Source organism: Rhipicephalus sanguineus, chromosome 8 (assembly GCF_013339695.2).
Source record: "Rhipicephalus sanguineus isolate Rsan-2018 chromosome 8, BIME_Rsan_1.4, whole genome shotgun sequence".
NCBI lineage: Eukaryota > Metazoa > Arthropoda > Arachnida > Ixodida > Ixodidae > Rhipicephalus > Rhipicephalus sanguineus.
This window is the reverse complement of record NC_051183.1, coordinates 56990763-57012389: the sequence shown is the minus strand read 5'-3', so window position 1 is coordinate 57012389 and position 21627 is coordinate 56990763. Positions and strand designations below refer to the sequence as shown.

At 45.0% G+C, this 21627-nt stretch overlaps 1 protein-coding gene across 1 annotated transcript; it reads right to left on the bottom strand.

Moving 5' to 3' along the window:
* Positions 1–201: 201 nt before the first annotated feature.
* LOC119401964 (uncharacterized) lies at positions 202–5607 on the bottom strand. The gene is made up of 2 exons (XM_037668993.2): positions 5326–5607; positions 202–1498 (listed from the first exon to the last, which is right to left on the bottom strand). The coding sequence occupies exons 1-2, from the start codon at positions 5605–5607 to the stop codon at positions 326–328; spliced, it is 1455 nt and encodes a 484-aa protein (XP_037524921.1). The 3' UTR covers positions 202–325.
* Positions 5608–21627: the final 16020 nt, after the last annotated feature.

The following is a 21627-nucleotide window of genomic DNA, read 5'->3' as shown; positions in this document are numbered from 1 at the left end:
TTGAAATGCTTTGGGCGTCGTGGTCTCCACGTTCCCAAACACCCAAAAGGTTCCTCTCCGAAAAGTGCGGGGAGTCCAGGCGATCTATGACACACTTCGGTAACTGTCTTTCAGTCGCGTATTTAGGGCACACGCACAGGATGTGGTGAATAGTCTCTGCTGTGTCACACACGCCGCAGTTAGGCTTTTGCTTCTGCCCAAAGTTACAAAAGTATTTTCATGTATTAGCAAACACCCAGCAGTAATCTATTGCAGTAGACTTTCTTGGTCTCTACTTAGCCTGCATGTAAACCGAAAAGCGGGACCAGAGTCAAGCCTACAAAGGCTAGTAGACAAATTTGAAGCACACTTCTAACCTGTCGTCATGAACGCTTCCGCCGCCTTCCAGATCCTGGACGCCAAAACGGTAAGTCAGAAATGACCCAGATCTGGTACGATAAAGCTCGTGTTCCACGTCTCCTCTTCCTCGGTTGACAAACACCATCGCCATCCTTTTGGGTGAGGCCGCGAGAGTCGCGCCTGGCTCTTTCTTCACGCAAGGCCAAAACTGAAATCTCTGGCTGTCACTAGGATGAGCAATTATACGCAGGTATACCTTGTATCTATCAGCAACAGCGACATCCGTGCCGCACTTTGTGAACTTATTTGCTTTAATCTTGTGTGTGAGCTTCGACCAATTACGAACGCCCCACACCACCTTGACGGGAACCATCAGTTCATTTTCAATGACACGGACGAACCCTTCCAGTTTAATTGTTTCCTTATCACAGATTACTTCGCAAGCGAGCGCGGGGACGCTTAGAACCTCTGTCAACAATTCTTCGGCTGCACATTTTTTGGCGGCTGCATCGCAGGGGGTCTTTTTCTTCAATTGTAGCTTACTCAAAATGCTTCTCACTTCCCTCTGCAGAAGTTCCAAGTTTTCAACGTGCTCCTCACGTTTCATATTTTCGTCGCGGGTCGTTATTTCGCAGGACCAGCCCTCATCGGCGATCCTTTTGATTTCGTCCAGCTCCGCGCACAGCCGCGCTCCGAAATTCCTGATGTCCAGTCTTTGATTCACGCGTCCTTCACTGGTGCTTTCCACCTCACTCAATGCATGCATCATCACCTGTGCCACCTGCTCCACTTCGTCTGCGATCACTGAAAGTGCGTTCAGATTGTCTTCGTTGTTTGCTGCGATTCCCGGAAGATTTGACAGCAAATGAGCGTCATTCTGCCTTGCGTTTCCGAATGCTGACTCCAAGGCTGCAAGACCTCCTCTAAGGTATTCCACATCCTTTGAAACATCCTCGCTACGTGACGTTGTCGACTTTCTGTGCAAGACGTGGGTGGTGCAGTGTGACTGAAGGTGCGCGATGATGTCTCTCCGAAGAACCGTCGACGAACACTTTGGGCAGCACGTGCAGTGGTACGCGCAGTCTCGGTGAAAGTGCTCTGCTATGCTTGAAACGTCAGTGATGGTCTCACAGCCGTTTCTTCTGTTCCAGCAGCTGACCTGTAAAGACATACAAAATTGTTAGTCGCTCTTGTAGACAGAAGGAACGCGATATAAGGCGCACATCGCGCCCCATTACACTCTACCGCGTCTAAATAATAAGGACTTGTATGCCTCTTGCGATTGTGACCTTCAACGAAAAGTAGGCGTTATCGAAATGAAATAAATAGGTCGAAGTGACCGTCAGTTGCGCGTTCACTTCGTCTTTCCGGCATTTGCGTACCTTAGGAAAAAGAAATGGCGGCATTCGCTTGACAGAAAAAAAAAGAAAGAACGCGGATATCACGCGACCACACGAGTATTTCAAGGGCCTCTCACCAACCTCTGAAAACGCAAAAAACGAGCGCAATGTTCTCTGCTGGCGTTTTTCGTCTTTCTGGCGCATATCGTGACGCAGGACAGTTATTCCCGTGACATCTGTACAGTACATACTCTCGATTGGTCAAAATACGCAAAATAACAGACGTGAATTGTCTCCTGCACTGCTTTGATCAACGGATTTCACTTCACTTTTGGTGTTCGCGACTGCGCAAACGGAGATAACATTGTGTAGCCGACAAGAGCGAAATCTTGATAGGGTCAACGCTTAGTGCTGACATGGTACAGGTGCTTTTAAGAAATAAGTGGCGAGGGGGAGATACGACCTGTAGGAAGGGCAGCGAAGGCGAGGAGGAAACCACTCCCTCGTCTCTGAACGCGGGGTGTTGAGGGGTCCTTTAAGATTGTTGATATATCTTGAATGTCGAACCTGACCGTTGCTGTACTTCAAAAATTATGGCATCTTAGTGCTTGTGGTGCAAAGAGCGCACCTGGGTTGGTTTTATGTGTATATGTTTATTTTTTTCCCTTTCTTCCCGTTCTATCTCTTTCTCTCTATTCCTTCCTTTCTATTTTTCGCTCTCTCTCTCTATCTATTTGTTTCTCTTTCTCGCTCTTGCCATCTTTATCACTCTTTACTTTCTTTCTCTTTCTCCCTGCTTCTTTCTCTCTATTTCTTTGTTTCTTTTTATTTCTCTAGTTCTTGCTCTTTCTGCTTTGCGCTGTCATTTTTCTATCTCTGTTCCGTGTCTGTTTGTTTCTGTATCTTTCTCTCTCTTTTTCTGTCATTTCTGTCTTGTTTCTAGCTCTTTTTCGTGCCAGTTTTTATCGACATCTTTTTCTCTCCATCTATGTCTTTCTGTCTTTCTAACTTCTTATGTCCTTCTTCCCTATATTTCTCTCTATATTTCTCTTCGTCTTTCTTTCTACCGCTTTCTTTCTCTCTTTCATCCATATCTTTCCTGCTATCTTGTTCTGTCTCTCTCTCTTCCTCACGCGTTCGTTTGCGTTTGAAAGTCGCACCTGCTGTACACGCTAGTGGGACTTGCCCATTTCCTGTGGCACATACCCACCTGAAGAGTTTTGTACGCTGGAACACATGTGAACAATAGCTTCCCTGTAAAGGTAATGAAACGAGCGCGTGCTGTTCATGATGATGATAGTGTTTTACGACGGAGGACAAGGTACCGGCAGCTAAAACGGCTTCACTGTTAAAAAAACGTAGCTTCTAAAATCTGTCAGCCTTTTATTGCGGACTTTTACAATCAGTCGTAAATTCTTCGGAATGTCCTTTCCCCTTTGCATCCCGTGAGCATGCCAAGATGCTGTTTTGCACAAAAGACGCTAACGCAGGCGGCTCCTTTTCTAAATGGGAAAGAAACATTGAATGATCGTCGTATTAAGTCAAGTGCATGGCATACTGTGCGTCATTAATTGATCTAGCATTTGTATTATCGGATTGGAAGGACAGTCGAGCGCGATGCGAAGGTTATCGCGCAAGAGTCCACCGGCCTAGAGTCCCAGGGGCCTAGCGGCACGTTTCAGAACACTGAAAATCAAGATTACGCGCTCCCCTCACGCTCGTTGGCTGTTCCATGCCAGAACAATCGCCCCTACGACCAACTGTACACCCTTTCTCTCTACTTTAAGCATTCCATTCGTTGCGACCCAGTGTATTCTTTGTTGGCTCTTATCTCCACGGATGATAAGAAAATTGCTGGCAAAGGCTTGGTAAAGCTGGTGCTTGGAATTCTTTCGTTTGGGCGGCTTGCTAAGTTGAACAAGGTATATCACTTTGTCATAAAAAAATGAAAATGTACTTTCCTCTGATGGGAGGGAGCGCAGCTTCAGGAACAGCAAAAAGAGTGGGTGAAGCTGGTCTGATACCTACCTCTCCTTGAAAGAGTATTCTGGGACGCCGCGCTGTTGTAGTTCTTGGTCGACGCTCGTGCGATAAGCTTCATATTGCGCTCGTCTGTTGCTGGGCTAGTCGGTTCATGTTCGCGAATTTGCGTTCCCCTTGAACCCTTCCCTCGTTATTTCTTTGCGTAATAAAAGCCATCTTTTTGCGGCTTGTAAATGTACTATCGAATTGTTTTCCTGAAATTCGTTCCTGGTTCAGGGGTCGCTCTTTTCACTGGCTGTTTTACGGCTGCCCCTCGCGCTATCGCGTAGGCACAGCAGCGATAACTGTGGCTGCGAGAAAATTAACTCTAACGCGCGTGACTTGTTTCGCCTGTTGTAATGTCAAACGGCAGTATGAAGACGGCATGCGCTTACTGCAATCCCCTTCGAGCGTATGCAATCGCTAAGACCCTGGTGGCGGATGAAGCAATTAGCAATGCTGAATAAAGAACTGACGATCGGCACAACACTTTACCTCCTTATTGAGCTATCTATGCAAACTTACTTCACATCGCAACCCTGCGCATTAAAACCACACTTTTGGATAGCTCACACACAAAAAAATAAAGCACAGTAAGAAACACGCCAGCGATAGAAAATCAGAAGCGTGCTAACCTAGGAAAAGTGCCGATAGCAGCGCAACACATTATATGCATGTTCTGGAGGAGTACTTGTTTTTGGACTAGTCGGTGTTTGCTGATCATCATAGTGTATCGCGAAGACGCAAACACAAAGATACAGAGACCTACCACACGGGCACTACAAGGCTCCATGACGCCGTGTTGTATTTGTGTATTCGCGCTACACTATAACTAATATCGAAATTCAGTCCTCGACAATTCCCCAGATCTGTGAAAACTGCTACAAACACTTGATGTCGCGGGTGGTCTCTCATGCTACAGCTACTGATGATTAAAAAGTTTATGGGATATTTGCATGTTCACTCTGAGCTTTGGCGTTTTTATAAATGCACTTTAGTTGTGTAACCGATCTTGAACAACCTTTACTCTGTTTTGTGGCAACGGAAAGTAATAACCTGATTGGCTTGGATGTGCACATCCAACTATACCGATGTATGTCATGACCCTCCCCTATACTTCCACCTGGACTCTTACCAAGGATACAGAGACATGACATCGTTGTCTGCGTATGCTGCCCAGAAAATTGGTTCTATTACAAAATTCGGCGCGTATGTAATCTAACGCATCACCCTGCTTACCTGAAACAGTTAAGGGTGGTTTTCTTTCCATAGCGCCATACTGCTGTGCTGACTGCTGCCCTGAACGCTTCCTGACCTAGATCCTCATATAAGCCTAGCATAAGAAGAACCGTTTCCTCGAAAGCGTTTTGATATCGGTATCTACTGTTGGATAACAGTCCATCAGGCATTTACCACGCGCTGGCAATGACGAGAGCATATAGCCTTGGATATGGATGCGCAAGATGGAGAACCACAAAAGTGTCCACTGAAATAGCCACAATAATTTTCTGCAATTTGCTTATACCACTTTGAGGGCTACATGTGAAGTATAAAGAAAACAGTAAATGAGTGAAAGTGCAATGTGGGTTGCTTATATAAAAAAAGTCATTCACGCGTCTCCTACCTCACGTCTCATCATCCTCTCTGCTGGAAACTCCATCCGATAGACTTCGTTTTCTGGACACAGCTCGCCATCGAGGAAGCATACCTTGACTCCAGTCTTCCACTGCTCATAGCAAGGCTCGCACAATACATGGCGGCATGGCAGGAAGGCGGTCTTCCTAGCAACGACTCCGCAAGCACTGCACACTCTGATGTCGTCGATTGGTTTCACGAAGTTCAGTATACTCCAGTCGAGGTTTTCGGAAAATCCAAACACAGCGTGCGAATGAACCTCTGGAAGCATAGCGACAGTCCAACACAGGGGCACCACCCTCTTTGCTGTCTCCAGAGGAATGCAACTGCGGCTCGCTATATATGGAGATCAGAATCGCGTGTTTCGGCTGGGTGCTTGGCTTTGCTTTTACTGTAATCTGGTAGCTATGACAACGACTCCGGTCATGTGTGCTCAACCGATAGCACTGTCGCTTTGGTCGCAAGGCGAGGTTTATCGCATGACGAACCGATGAACGCTTACAGCTGATAAAAAACAGCAAGCTAAACAACGCGCGTGTGCTGGAATTAAACGTCAGTTATCAGAGGCTACGCGCTTTCGAAAAATAATTTGTCATCTTACGAAGGGTAAAGAAGAGTGTAATTAAATTGTCCTCTCTTGCGGGGCGCGGTTATCAGCCGCATGTTTCTGCGGCGTTTTTACTGATTTCAAGTTAATTAATACAATAACTTCTTGGTCATTTTTGTTAATCATATTATTTTATATGTTGTTCATTCATTTTAAGCCGGTTTGGGGTCATTGCTAGCCATGTTTTAGTCCTGCCTTGACCAGTTCATTTTGAGCGCGATCACGCCACTTGAGGCCTGGACAACCAGCCGAGCCCCTTAAGTGCAACGCGATTGTAAGAATATGTAGCCCAGTCGTTTAGACACTAGCCTTCGGAGCGTGGTGACCTGGTTTCGAAACTCAGCACCACGAATGAAACTTTCTTAATTTAATGTTTAGTTGCTTTCCGAAGTGCGTACAATTGAAACTTCAAACCAGCATATCGAGGAAGTTGCGAAGCCTATGACTTAAGCTTCTACCCTTAGATCAGGCCCGTCATCCGAAGGCTCACTGCCGGCGGCAAGTTCTCTTTTCGTCTACTTTCCTTTCTTCACCAGGGGCGTAGCCAGGGGGGGGGGGAGGTTGGGGGGTTCATACCCCCCCCCCCCCAAAAAATTTTACAGTTTTGCTTGCGCATATATACACGCGAACATACAAACGCACGAACGAACATACATAAAGTATGGTTGAACACCCCCCCCCCCCAAAAAAAAAAAAAAAACTTTCTGGCTACGCCCCTGTTCTTCACATCTATATCACAAATACTAAAATACGCTTGGAACAGTAGAATTACCGTCGGCTATACCTTCCCTGGCTTTATTATTCGCTGGTTTTCGTTAGGTTGTGTGAAAGAAAGAAACGAGCCCTCGAAATTCCCACATCTTGCATTTATGCTAAGAACATGGTAATCTGGCGAAAAAAACTCGTAGAGGCAACACTGCGCGTAAAGGCGGTTGAACATGTTGAAATTAGGAGATAAAGTACAATAGCGGCCACAGCAACAGGAAGAATTTCCACTGATGGCATCACAGATTTTACAGAAACTCGCAGGTGTCTATTTTACACTACCGAAGCCAAGACCACATGATTACATTTCACTGCATTACGCCATTAGAACACAAGCAGGTTGTCTGTCTGAATTCATAGTAGCATTCAGACCCATATTGATTAGCGTAAAATGGAATTTTTTATCTGACGTTTACGGATAAAGGCTATTCTTTCTTCTCTTCGCAAGTTATCTTAGCAATTTACCTAATTGGAACTCTCATAAGAAGCTGAGAAAAACTTCATCCAGATGACTTAAAAAATGGTGCTGTGCAAACGTACCCATGTCCAGGTTTTCTCATTTTTTGTGTGTGTCCTCTGCAGTGAGGGCTTTTCACAAGCACAGGGATATTAACCAGTACACCCGGCTCTCCAGCTGCCGTTTAAGCCCAGTGTGGGTGAGCGCTGTCACTTTTTTTCTTTAAATTGAAGGCTCTGATCATGAGAATAATTATCACGTGCGCCGAAAGTTTCGCTGTGGTACAGGTTTGTAAATGACGTATGGCTTAGACATTTCATGAGAAAATATCCTGAGTCACCCAAGAGTAACAGCCGACATTCAATAATACCAAATGACGTAACTGATCACACAAAAGTGACAAAGTTTTGTACACTCTAAAATTGAAGACAAAAGAAAAAATGTTTGTGGCAATACCTTTTATGCCTAGGTGAATCATACTAGCCCTTTATAGGCCTCACTTTAGAAGCCTCTGACGTGCGGCCGAATACGCACCTCATTAGCACAGAGAAAAAGCAATACTTCAGAAGCAATTCTATAAGCATAACAGAAACAGACATTTCACAGCCAGTCGTTTTGAACTTTTGCAATACAGCTTGCCTTAAATAACGTCGTTCTACTAGGAAACAGAATCTACGCTGCAACTTTGAGTGTTGTATTGATACGAGGATACCTTAAATCAGACATATCGGTACGAATAAATGGTATTGTGCATCCACTAAAACTTTTTTTACAATACGGACTTTGATCAAGACCTCTGGCTGTATCTCGTTACAGTAATACTTAAAGGGAGTTTTTTTAAACAACGAATACAAATATATAATAGATTTGTGTCCTTCTTCTTCATCAGGCAGGTCGAAAAACAGTTTAGATCATGTCAGTATAAAAAGGTCAAAAAAAGAACCCTTATTTTTAGAAAAGGGAAAATTCCCCTCAAGTCGAGCTGAAGAAAGAGCAATTGCCTCCTACTAACGATATGGTCGGGCATGATCCAGCAATTTTTTTTATGTTGGTGGGGAGAGCCCACTCTGCTTTATCGATTATGGCTAGGAGTGCCATTCACAAAATCATATTCATTTCGCATTAAAACTGTCGATAACACTTTTTCGAAGCCTGTCGTTGCAAGGAGACGCTACTGCACATTCTGTGCGACTGTCCGGGATATCATGTTTAGAGACAGTCCCTGGCGTCTGCTCTAGGGCACCTTTACAATAGACCAATGTCTGTTGCAACCATTGTTACATGTCTTCGCGAGAAGACATCGCATTTGAAATCGACGAAGGCGCTATTGAGGTTTTTAAAAGAAACGGTCTTGGACAAGCAGCTGTGACTTTAATGTCATGTACCACGCAAGAATAGAAGGACTGTGACTGACTGTTTGTGTGCTGTTTTATGTGCTGTCTTTCTCTCTCTCTTTCCTCTTTATCTTTAGATCTCCCCACCCTGTTTCCATGTGCAGGGTAGCAAACCGGTTTTACTAAACTTTTTAACCTCCCTGCCTTTCCTTCTCTGCTATTTCTTTTCTTTTTGTGTGTCAGTGGGTACAAGTCACCAATGGACCTCAATCCCGAATTGCAATTGAAATTCAGGAAACCAGCAATGTTCAACGGCCTGGGAATACAACTGCGGTTTCCCAGAGGTAGCGAGGTACTGAAAATGGTAAAAGAGCAAGTCTACTAAGACAGGTAGTGACCGCACATCTGTGTTATGGGACTGAAGTAACTAGAAGAATGAGACGTGGTGTGTATTTCGCACGTACTCTCAGGTTATGAATAACAAGTTTACCACTATCCCTCATGAACTACTGTCACATCTTACCATTACTTGCCTGCGGGGTACAAGAATCTGGAGGCTTACCAACAGGGTTTAACCTAAATTCTGGAATACGCAGTGATCCATGGAAAAGCAAATGAGTGGTGTAACGATATGGGACAAGAAGACAGCAGAATGGGCCTGGAAACAAACGCGTGTTACGGCAGGCCTCCTTGAAGCCATAGTTGTGAGTTTGCGTTTAAGGAAACATCACAATCTTTGCGTGCCTGCAAACTAAATGGAAGCTGGAAGAGCAACAGAAATGGCAACAAAAGTAGCAATAACGTATAAATATGCATCGTTATGCAGGGACACGAAGTTTTGTTGTATGTAGATTCTAACGAAGGATTTTAAATCGACTGTACTCCTTTAACTTCGATGTGTGATTGTTCATCAAATCGAGCATCATCAAATGCTGATGAAAAAATCACGCTTGCTCAGATTACACGACATCAACCATATTTTCTCGGTCTTCAACCTAGCACGTGGAAAAAAAAATTCACCGACTCGCACAAATCGCTCTACAGGATGTTTTCTGTTACGCTGCGAACGACCATCTGATCTGGGGCAGCATTTTGCCTATGTTACCTTGCTAATATTCACATCGTGAGACCACTGGCTCCTGCTATACTCGTCGCCTGTTTGGTCTGCAGCCCATTCCGCCGTGTAATATCCTATCACCTCCCTTCTGATAACACACGAGGGAATACCTTAGTCAAACGGTCTTGTTGTGTGACTAGGAACGACAGCTACCATCAATTTAGAGCTTAGAATAACAAAGAGCTGAGCTAGTTGGTAAGTATTCATTCTAAAAAGACAGGGCGTGCAAACCCGGACACAAGAAAGAAGTCAGGACACCAGTCAGGGGTTAGTCGGCGTTTGTGGTGTCCTGACTTCTTTCTTGTGTGCGTGCTTGCATGCCCTGTCTTTTTAGAATGAACAATTTAGAGCGTTTCAAACATTAGACTGTACCATCTATAAGGGTCGTCACCGGCACCTTCCTTTTTCTTCCTACACTCACGCCCTTTTGCTTCCTGCAAGTCGCCACAGCATATCCAGAAATGGGTTATAATACTACGCTGCAACACATATGGCTTTGCAAATATATAAGTGGCATAAAAAGTGTGAATTCTTTGAATTGGAAGCTAGACGGTGGCCGTGTTTCCAATAGAGGCGATGCTACTCACCTGTACCACATAAACGTATCACTCTAGCGACCGAACTGACAGCCTGACGGCACCTCAAAGGTGATGCTCGTAGCTCTAGAGGTTCTCCCGCGTAACTTGAACCTAGACATATCAATCATATCATGGGCACTGAAATTCTTCACTTTTTGCTAAAGACCCAAACACGGTACGCAGAGTTCTAGAGCACCTTGAGAAACCCCCGACTGAATTGTTTCTTGTTGGATACACCTCACGTAATTTTTTTTTTTGCGTTGAAAATAAAGCCGCCGAAATATGAATAAAAGCGACGTGACGGAGTGCGTAAGCACTGTTATTTTGCTGCTTTCAGTCGTGTAATCGGTGAGCAACCCATCCCCATCCGCGATTGCTTTGACTTCGTCACCCTCACTCAACGACGCCTTATCTCCTTAACAGCGTTCGGCTCCTAAGCACAGCGCTGCTAAGGCTGCATCGCGACTGTGGCTACGAGGAAGGAACACAATGTTTTGATAGCGGCTGGCCTCTGCACCTCCGGCTTGCGTCGGATGTCTGCGCACATGCAAGCTGCTGGCCGAACGCTGCTAAGGAGATAAGGCACCGTCGACTGAGGGCGACGACATCGAGAGGATCGCGGGTGGGGACGGGGCCTTGTTCGCTGATTACACGATTGAAAGCACCACGATAACAATGCTTGAGCGCTCCGTCACGTAGCTTTTATTCATATTTCGTGGACTTTCATTGCGACGCGGAAAAAAGGACAACTTTAAGCGTATCGCACAAGGAACAATTAAGTGGGCGGTTTCCGAAGGTGCTCTATAAATGTGCGTACCGTATTTAGGTCCTTTGCCAATAATCAAGAGTTCGGTAACTAGGCACATTTAATGAGTTTGTGAAGGGGCTTGTGCGAATAGTATGTCTTCGCTTCATTGGTTTTTCACGCGCCTTTCATATTTAATATCTTGCCTCAGGTTACGTGGGACAACGTGTAAAAATGCCTAGGATAAGCTTGCACACATTTTGTGAAGTGGTGGCTCTTTAGGTTTAGAGTTGTTATTTTATTTGTGTTTTTTCTTGAACCTTGTCCAACTCTTCCATTATGCTCAACAGAACGTCAAAGCTTAACAACACATCAGTTTGTCATGCTCCCCATCATTGACCTAATGCAAAAGCTATATTGAGATCGTATCATTTCATAAATAGTAGCCGAAATCATCTGAGTTATTGTAAGATGTTCACCTGCTGCCTAATGTTTATGCGTATGGCACCACGTACAGCCGACCTAACCACATAAGCTGCAGCGTTACGCATGTAATAGGTATTATCCCATTCTGCCTCCATTGCTAAGTTCTTTCAGATTGAAAAATTTTATAATTATTACTCCTGTTAATAATTTTGCAAGAACTTCGCGATGACTACGACAGAATTTTCCCATATGTATGCAATATAATTTTTTTTTCGGAAAGATGAACGGCCATTACATATCGTTACAGCGTTTCTAGATGAATACAAGTTTGACTGTCATTTGGATTTTACCAACGCAACCACAGCCTGTCCATAATTTCTTCACAGAGAAACGTGTATTGTATATGACTTTTGATTGCATGTTATGATGACTTTATCAGACTCATTGAAGGGAGATACCACATCTTGCATGCCTCACAACATTGTTTTCTCTTACGCGGCCCTGTACGCAATTGCGGTGAGTATATTACCACTGGCAAAGAATACAGGGCATGAATTATTCACGTTTTATTCTTACTGGTATGAATTGACTTAGGCAGCAGGCGTATTGATAGGAGTCAAGGGATGCATTCGAAGGCACCATGGACGAAGCGAACATCGGCACGGCACGCCAACATATATTCGAAGACAATACAAATAACTGCAGTGCAAATCACTAGCAAAGAAGCGCTACGCGAATCGTTTTTACAGAGTTCCAGCGAATACAATGCCCATGCGGTGTGGCTTGACAACGCTGTTCTGGTGACATCACTCACAGACTTGTTCTAGGACAAACGGCCGGCGGCTTCTGCAGGCCTTTTTTCTTCTGCTGGGCCGTGGCCGCCGAGATTAGCTCCGGCAACAACGGGAGCTAATCACGGAAGCCACGGCTAGGAACGGCGCGTTGCCGGAGCTAATCGCGGAGGCTACGGCTGGGGAACAGGAACGGGCAGCGTGTCGTTTTCCAGGTTTCTCCAGCGTTGTCGTGGTTGATGTCTGTGTCCGCGGCATTGGCAGTGAGCGAAAAATCGCGATGGCTGCAAATAATAATAATTATGGGTCGAGCTGGCATCCAACCAAGGCCTTTTGCGCGGCAGACGAGTGCTCCACCAAAAAGCCACGCAAGTGCATGAAGCTATTCCTGCAAAAAACACTGTACAGGAGTCTGAAGTACATGTCTTTTTAAGATATGTAATATTCGAAACGTGGAATAGCGCCAGGACTCACACCATCTGAGCTGCGCAAGAAGTGGGTGGTTCAGATGGGGGTTTGAAGTGTTAGCCATCGTCATTCGAAGGAGCATCAACAAAGCGTGCAGATGTGTAGGTCGCCTATTGCCTTACAGACGCGTACTGGGTACATTACTATTTCGCAAAATTGTAAATCGTAGTGTAGTGGGCACTTTGCATCTGTAGCTGTAGTTCGCCTCCTTTTAGGGGCGAAGCTCCTTAAAGCGGCACCCGTTCGTCCCTAGTAGTCGTAGTCGTAGTAGTCGTAGTGCGTAACCAGTCTTACGCTTTGACCTCCAAGGTGGTGCCGGTGGGAGATTTCTCCTGTGCGTTGTTGAACAATAAAAAATTCGCAGCGTGCGCGTTAACTAAAAGCTGAATTCTTCTGTGTCTCATTCCCCATTAGCAGCCATTGGCATGTTTCAGTAGGAAACGTTAGTAGAAGTAGAAGTGTAAGTGTTAGCTAAAAGCCGACTTCTTCTGTCTCTCATTCCCATTAGCAGCCATTGTTTACCTCCAAGGTAGTGCCTGGTGAGATTTCTCCTGTGCGTGAATAAACAATAAAAATTTTGTTCAAAACGCCGTTGATTGATGAAATAAACCAAAGAAAGACGCCAGATGTTTTGTAAAAGCAAAACGAAAGAACGCCAGATGTTTCTAAAGCAAAACGAAAAGACGCCAGCTGCTTAACGAAAGACGCCAGATGTTTTCTAAAGCAATGGTTTTCTAAACAATGAAAATTCACAGCGTACATGTAAAATTAAAGTGAGCTGCAAGTCGTCATAACTCATCGAACCTTTAGTATAAACGCGCCCGATCTCACGCAGGTGATGATGTACTGGGCAGAATTCACGGAAGATTCACGGTTTACCGATGAACCTCCGCAGCTTCGCCCACTCATCATCATTCACTCCGTGGATATGCTGTGATTTTTTAGTAGAGTTTAAACATCGAGTGTAGCGCGCACTGATGTTCCTTTTTTCTCATCCACTGCGAAGGGAAGCCTGGCTGGCGAATGAGATTGCGATGCGAACGGGGTCTGACTGCGCTAGTATCGCGTTCTGCTCCTTAAGAAGAAGATCGAGCGTCCTTCAAGTTTTTCCACTGCGTAATCATAACATCTGCTCTGTACGCGAAATACTTTAGCGGCAGAAAATGACCCTTAATCTTCTTTACGGAACGATAAAAAAAGAACGTAGTAGTGCATTTGTTTCTCACACAAACAGTTTTCGCGACGTGCAGCTAAATCCAGCAAGACTATAGTTCAAAAGCTCAGCACTGAGGCGCCCGTTGCTGGATTGAGCGTTGTCCTTTATAGGACACGCCTCCAGACCTGCTCCCTCAATCATCAGAGTCCTCTTCAGCTCCAAGCGCCCCCCACAATTCGGAGTCTGGTGCACTCTAAAGGCGCCACCGACAAGCACCAACAACTATAGCGTTTGAACACTCCGGGCGGGGAAGCATTACGAGCGAGCGAATCCATCTCAAATATGTCGGTTAAGGCGCACTTGAGCGATATGATTGCCACTTCTAATCACGTAATGTAACAACAATCGCTTCGTGTTCTCCGAACATTTCGGGACGCTGAATGTCTCTTGTTATACCTCGTATCTCGCGACGCCCTCGCCATCTCCTCACCGTTTTGCAAAATCAATTACCCTCCAGGCACAATAACAATTAAGAAAATCACCACCATATCCACGAAGTGAATGATGTTAGAGGAGCTTGCTCGGAGACGATCGAGTAACCCGTACACATTCCTCTACCATCATATATAGACGTGACAACGTTGTTATATATACGTTAGCCCTCATCGCTCCGGCCTCCAGGGCTCTCACCGCAGGGTCTTGGTGGCGAGCCTGAGCTGCTGCTGCGTTGCGAGCCCGCCGCGCTGCTGCCTTGGCTGGGGCGTTCATGCTGCGAAGCGGCACCGAAGAGCGTTCACCGAGTGGGCTCCCGGCGAAGAGAAAGGAATCGCGCCAAACGCGAGCGCCGAACGAGAGGCGCGGCCCTCTAGCGGTCACCTATCTATCTAGCGCATGCGCCGAGTGGTGTTCGCTGCCTTGAGTGGCGGCGCGCCATCTAGTGAGCATTCTTGAAATCACCGGAGATTGTACACGCCGCCGACGGGCAAGGCGCGAGCATGAGCGGCAAGCTCCTAAAAAAATGCGACACGCACGTTCGTTCGCGATCAGGTATACCGCAACGCTCATGGATTAATCTGAAATAGTGCTAGTTAATTTCGATTCTCCAGTTAATAGCATTGACATTATTGTCAATCTGTAACGTTAAAAAACTGCCTTGTGAGTAGTGGGACTGACATTCAGCATAAAAGGCAGATACGTGCGCTGTTGCGCCTAATAGATCGATGTTTGTTTAGGGTGGCACGGATGCCGAACTGCATCAAAATCTGTGCGTCATTGTGTTAAATTTCCTGCTCTTCATTATATTTGCATAGAGATATCTGTAATTAGTTTTCAGTGTGCGTAATTTTGTTAGCTTTAGCATAAAAACTGCTAAATGCTTCGCCCTACGTCAATTCTCACCTGTTGACTCAATTTTCTTTCATTCCAATTGCGTGTTTTCTGTGAAAATAGCAGATAAGCTCGTTATATTTTTTAAGCTGAAAAAGAGACGTTATCGTGATCTTCTTTGGCAGATACAGTCATATTTTCGTCAAATATTTCCTTAGAGCCAACGAGTATTTTGAACATAGCGAAATTAATTTATTTTGAAATTCCTAATGTTATCAGCGAGTCATGATTGCAGCACATAAAAGTCGCAAATTAAACATGACTTGAGTGAATATGTGCTCATAGTGTTCCAGCGAATACAACATCTTCACTACCGCAAAAAAAATGCAGGCAAGACAAGAGTATGCAGTTCGCAAAGTACTGCTTCAAATGTTTGCACAAATACCAAGAGAAACTTCGAGAAAACATTTTCAATTTCAAAGGGTAAAAATGGGCCTTCACAGACATGGTCATTGGTTGGGATTAGAGAGAAAAGACCCGCCATGATTGCTAATTCTGGTTTTCAGTCATTGAAATACATTTAGATGATTTTCGAAGACGAATCGCATAACTTCTGGTCACAATACTCTGTTTTAAAAAGAATAATAATTGCAGGACTTAGAGAAAGGTAGACCGAATTCGCCGCGCGTGCGCAAGCAGTTTCCTTTTGTGTGCACCAGCTGCTCAAGCTGATTTCCTGTTCTGCTCAGTGTTTCAGTATGAGCAAAATACACTCTATGCGACGAAGGAGCGATCTCTCGGTGAACATGAGCAGTTTGCTGTTGTGTGGCCTGCTTAAAAAGGCATGTTCATGAACATTGACAGTTGTAGCCAGGAGCATAAGACACTCTATGCACTATCTGTATTTTTCATTCGGTGCGGCTCCTTTTTCTTATTAGGTGGCAATCGTATATGCACTGTATGGGCTGCCGCAAATACTGCCACCCATATGCACATGAAATGCCGGGAGGCTTTGATTTCCAAGCGCACAAATGATGGAAAGTGCATTTGAACATCAAGCTAATCTAAAACAGTCTAATACGGATCAGAAGCAAACAAACTAAAAGTGTAATACAGCACACATACGTTGTTATCAATCGCGCAATTATGATCCATCACATCTACGTGTTCAAAGTACGGTCACACCACTCTTGATAACGTTAGATCGCCCGCCCTTGTTTTCACACACTGCGTCATCTAAAGCTTCAATCTTTATTATAATTATTGCATCATAAATGCTATAAGCGAAATACTACTTACTGAATATATACAAGGTAAATCTAGTGCACCATGCCGCAATGTCATTGAATACTGCATCGAACACGTAGCCATAGCGACTGTATTGCAGCGGCCGCGTTGCAGCCAAGATATGGTCGTGGTCATGGTAGCAAAAACGCGGAGGTTTGAGCTACGTTCTTTCACTGCAGTGTTCGCCGGAGCTGCTCGGCCCTTCGAGCTCAGTGAGGATTACTGTAGCTTTTGTAAAGGTCTGGCGTTCTTGTTGCTTCATTACACTCTTCTTCGTCCGAGGACCCAAAGTATTTTGTCCAATATCAATACAAATGAATGATATAACCTATATACTGTAGAATCCCCCTCCCCCCCCCCCCCCCCATGATACGTTTTTGAAGGCGGGGTAAGAAATAAACGGAAGAGCCGGGAAACGGGCAGCCTAGCAACAGCAAACACGAACAAATATTTAGGGATATAGAATTTTATTTCAGTGCTTACGTTTGAAAAAGCCGTTCAACGTTGCCTGGTGCGTTTACTCATGCCTGAGCAGCAACAAAAGTTTTTCGAGCACGTGTAGTGTCATGTCCTCTTAATAAATTCAGTGCCACCATGCCTACACCTGGCAAGCGGTCACTTTTGGCGATACCTTCGCGAGATTGTCACCGGAAGCGTCGACGTCTGCGAGGGATAATGTAGCACCATTGGCGAAGTCTCAGACCACTTGTGGCTCGTCGCAGATGGTCGAACGTCTCGCGAAAATGAAAGTGCTCCCTAAAACGATCATCGAAGAAAGCGACACCTTCTCCACAAAATCTTAAACTCCGTTACTGGTGCACGCATTGGTGCACACAGCCACGATCTAGCGGATAGATAAAACCGCGCTGACGCGATAGGTGTCATCCACAGATGTGTAATCAACGTATGCAATCTCTTTTCCACGAACAGTTGTAGGTGTGAAAAAAGCTTTATAATAGCAGCCGTATAACAGGGTTATTTTAATGCTAAGGCACGAAACCCCTTTGTTTAATATTCAGTCTGAGAACGAAAAAAATCAGTCCTGGGTGGCAAAAAGACTGAACTATATCTTAATGCGAACTACTGCAAGAAGTCTCGCTTGCCTCCACAGCGATGCACCTGACATGGGAGACGGAGCACAGAAATCAGCAGCAACGATCACTTATAGATAACAGCGTGAGCGAGGACACCACGCCCAACATTACTTTCACAAAGAACGTACATAAATACATCAAAGAACGCTTAGTACAAGCAATGCATTACAGTGACCTTTTTTTTAACAGATATATTTACCTCCCTGAAGCACTTCATAGCTTGTTGTAGTATTTTGTCGCGTGCTGTCGTCACAAACTCTTCTTCTTCTTCTCTTTCATTCTTTTACATCCCCTTTCCCCTCCCCACGTGCAGGGTAGCAAACCGGAGACTGCTTCTGGTTAACCTCCCTGTCTTTCCTTTCTCCCTCTTCTCTCTCTCTTTGCTTCATGAATTCACTTTTCTTTGGAATGAATTACTATCAAGGCCTGTTGGTATTTCTTTTTATTCGAAAGACTGTCCTTTGGCATAACATATTTACCTAATGGTATAAAATGGTGTTTAGAATATTTGCGGCCTATGCGTTGTCTCGTAGATTACTCCTGATTGAACTTTGACAACTGATGTTTGGCTTGCGTGGTCTGCGATTTAAAACTGACAATATTCATTTATTGCCCTTTTGAGGTCGTACTTTTTTAAACGTATCAAAGAGCAACACATTCAACCACCATCATAAATACCGCTTTGAGAGAGACAAGCGCACTACAGTTGCTGCAGACACATTATTTCGTTTTTAGAGAAGGGAGGTAGTAAGGTAGGCAATTTTGACAACATCGTTGTAGCCTGGAATCGGCATCCGTAGAATAGTTTAAAAATGTAATAGTGAAACACTCCCAAAACAAAGCGCAGCGTCTCGCAGCCAGTATAAAATAAAGGATTTACATGAAGCAATAAAATATCAATTTACTCTGTTAAAAGACGTCATATTCTAAAAATGCAGTACAGGTGGTAATAAATTCAGCGTATAATCAGACAACACAGTTTTCCCAGAGCAATGATGGTTGCTCCATTGAGCACTTCGTTGGCTAAAGATAGGCTCTCCAGAACTCATGCAAAAATTTGTCTTTGAGCCACGCATTCAGATGAGCGGCTTCAAATGCATGATAGTGCGAAGAGTTGATGGGTAGGTATTTACGTCCCAGTCTCGCATTCCTCTTTTGGGAACAGCTTTATAGGTAAGGTAACTCGGCCAAGATGAACCCACCCAGCTATGTTAAAGTTGCTGAATTGTGATTTAAACACGACTGCAACACGTATTCTACTGAATGATGAAGCAAGACACGAGAAAGGCCCCATGCTAAAGTTTCCTAATCGGAACAACATGAACTCCACGCTAATCTTCTGTGATATAAAATTTTTTAGTGACACGAGAATGCCACCACGTCATTAACACCACATGCATCAAGATGCAGCGCCAAAGATTCGAGGGCTTGTGCTGGCTCGGAAGACGGTCCATTGGTGCGGGTCACTCATTTGGCCGAAGCCCCAGTTTTCGGTAATTTTTTTTTTCATGAGTAAGCCTTCTATTCACTGCCCGGATACCGACCACATGCACAGCAGCCATCCGGACAAGGCAAGCACATCTCCTCAGTCCAAGTGTCCCAATGAATGTCATGCTTGAACTTCTTGCTGGAAGAGTTCGTTGCGGCCTTCGTACGCCAAAGGCACATTTCGTTCTTCTTCGCGTCCTGCCTCAGACATCCTACGGAAAAAAATCAAAGTAAAACCCACAAGTTAGCCATCGATGGTCAACGGTTGTCGGCGTTATGCAGCATTATTTAAGATAGCCTGCTATCTGCTCTCATTTGGAGCACCAGCCTCCATTATCCAACACCAGTGGATATTAGGCATCTCGAGCCAACTTTGGTCGAAATTCATCATCACCATCATCACCAGCCTGACTACGCCCACTGCAGGGCAAAGGCCTCTCCCATGTTTTGCCAATCAACCCGGTCCGGTGCTTTCTGCTGCCACGTTATACCGAAATTATTCACTGCTAACCACTTATGCTGCTACGCCGATAAATACGACAGGCCACAACATACCTAGTCCTTGACAGCCATTTCAAAATCTGGAGAGCGGTGTATAGTAACGTATGGTCCCGCACGTGGTACCGTGTTTGTTGGGGCAACTTTAAAGCCCCACGTATATAGTACCAACATGCGATAACGTTACTTGTTGCGGTAACTTTACTGTGCGTAAATGAAACCTTTTGTATTGCTTTTGTGGCATCTTCATGCCTGCTGTGTAGTGTAGTATTTATAGGATGATCCGCCTTGCAGGACCCAACTAAAGTTTTTAACCAACCAGCCAACCCACTTACCGTTGTATTGCTGACGAAAGGGACACACACAATTATCTCTGCTTGCACATTTTAATCCGTAAGTACTTTCACGTGCTTCCGCACTAAAATACCCTTGCCGAGCATTAAGAACATTTTGTTATATCGTGCAGCTCGTTTGAGACTATTTCGTGTTTCGTAAGCTACTGCACACGGTGCACCGGCTACACACATATTTGCGCGAACACGTCAATAAGTGCATATTAGCTGGGACATTGCCCTAAAGAACGCACATAGAGGTTGCGATACAGGTAGGTTTGACACAAATTCTTTCAAATGTTTTCAGCATTTTCGCTGTATCACGCGACTTACGGAAAAGCTTTTTTTATGTCATATATATCAGGTGTTTTCCATTGTAATTTACTGACTCAAGATAAACGCGTCATGTAGCGACGAATCTGGTCTGTAAAGATTATGCCGGTTCTGATTTACGCGTTCGGGTAGAAATTACACCGCTATCGCCCGAACTGAAGACGGTAAAACAAAAACATGTGCATTACTTAGCCCTAAATGGTCCTATTTCAATCTGTTAGGATGTCCATTCCGGCGGAACGTATTCAGTTACTTTAAACGATGACCTAACCGTGATCTCATCGTGTCGCTGACCCCGAACCCACACAGCACACTTCCAGTGAAAGAGAAAAAAAAAGTGGACGGAATGGATAGTAACAGAACATGCATGGACAAGCTCCAAAGGTCTGTGTTTGCACATCAGCGTGTCCCATATGCTCGCGAACGATCCGCCGAATGCGTACCGACCTTCACAGGCCCCTTAGATGGGCGGCTGCGTTAATCCGCTCCCTGTTGGAGCGTCCTAATTCGAGGGCTAACGGATCACATAATCACAGTTCATGCACGGCCTCCGAGACTCGCGCCGCCAAAGGCGGATCTCTGGAGGCTGCGTTCGTTTCGTTGAAGGCCATTCCGTCCCTGTCATTTGTGTCGAGAGTTGCGAAAGCTCCGCGACATCAAAATGACCTTGCGGAAGAAGAAGCAGAAACAGAGCTCGCTGCTCGCCGAGCTCCAGCGAATCAGCTGCGGCCGAAATGGACAGTCCATTAGATCGACACATCTAGAATGCCACCCTAGATGCCCAAGGAGTAAAAAGGAGCACGTGACCAGTGAAAACTGCATGCAAGCGCGCTCTATCAGCGGATGCGCGGCAGATAGACATACAGCCAACCCATTCCGACGTTCTGATGCTGGCCTTATTGCCGGCTCGAGTGACTCCGCCCTCTTACCATCACTGCTCGTCAGTGGCCAAAGTGTTGGCATTCCTGACGAAGCAGAAAGCGCACGCTTACGAAGAACAAGTTTTATTCACGATGCAGTAAAAGAAACGCATAAGTAATGCAAAGCGCATTGAAGAAAGCACTCAACGATCGCCCAAAGCAGATACAACGTCAGCTTTTCTGACTCATTCTACACTGATTAGTTCTGAGCCACTAAGGCTTATCACTGAGTCAAAATGATATTGCTTAAGTTTAGCTCGCAATTATTGAGAAACAAACGTTAAAGGCTGTGGGCAGGCTAGATAATACCCTGCAAGACAACCGGTCATAACACCATTTTGTTCCTTGATTTGTAGTCAGCCTACCACGGAAGAGCCGCCCATCTTTCAAATATTTGTGGCCCCGCATTAGTGGCGATAGCATTAGCGGAAAACTTAGCGGCCCCATTATCATGTATGCAAGCACTGACTGAACATCATATTGTTACAAGGGACGTATTAGCAATATCTACACGGCTCCACTTCACCTTGTCCTGTGCATCGTTAACATTACTGTGCAGTACACACTTC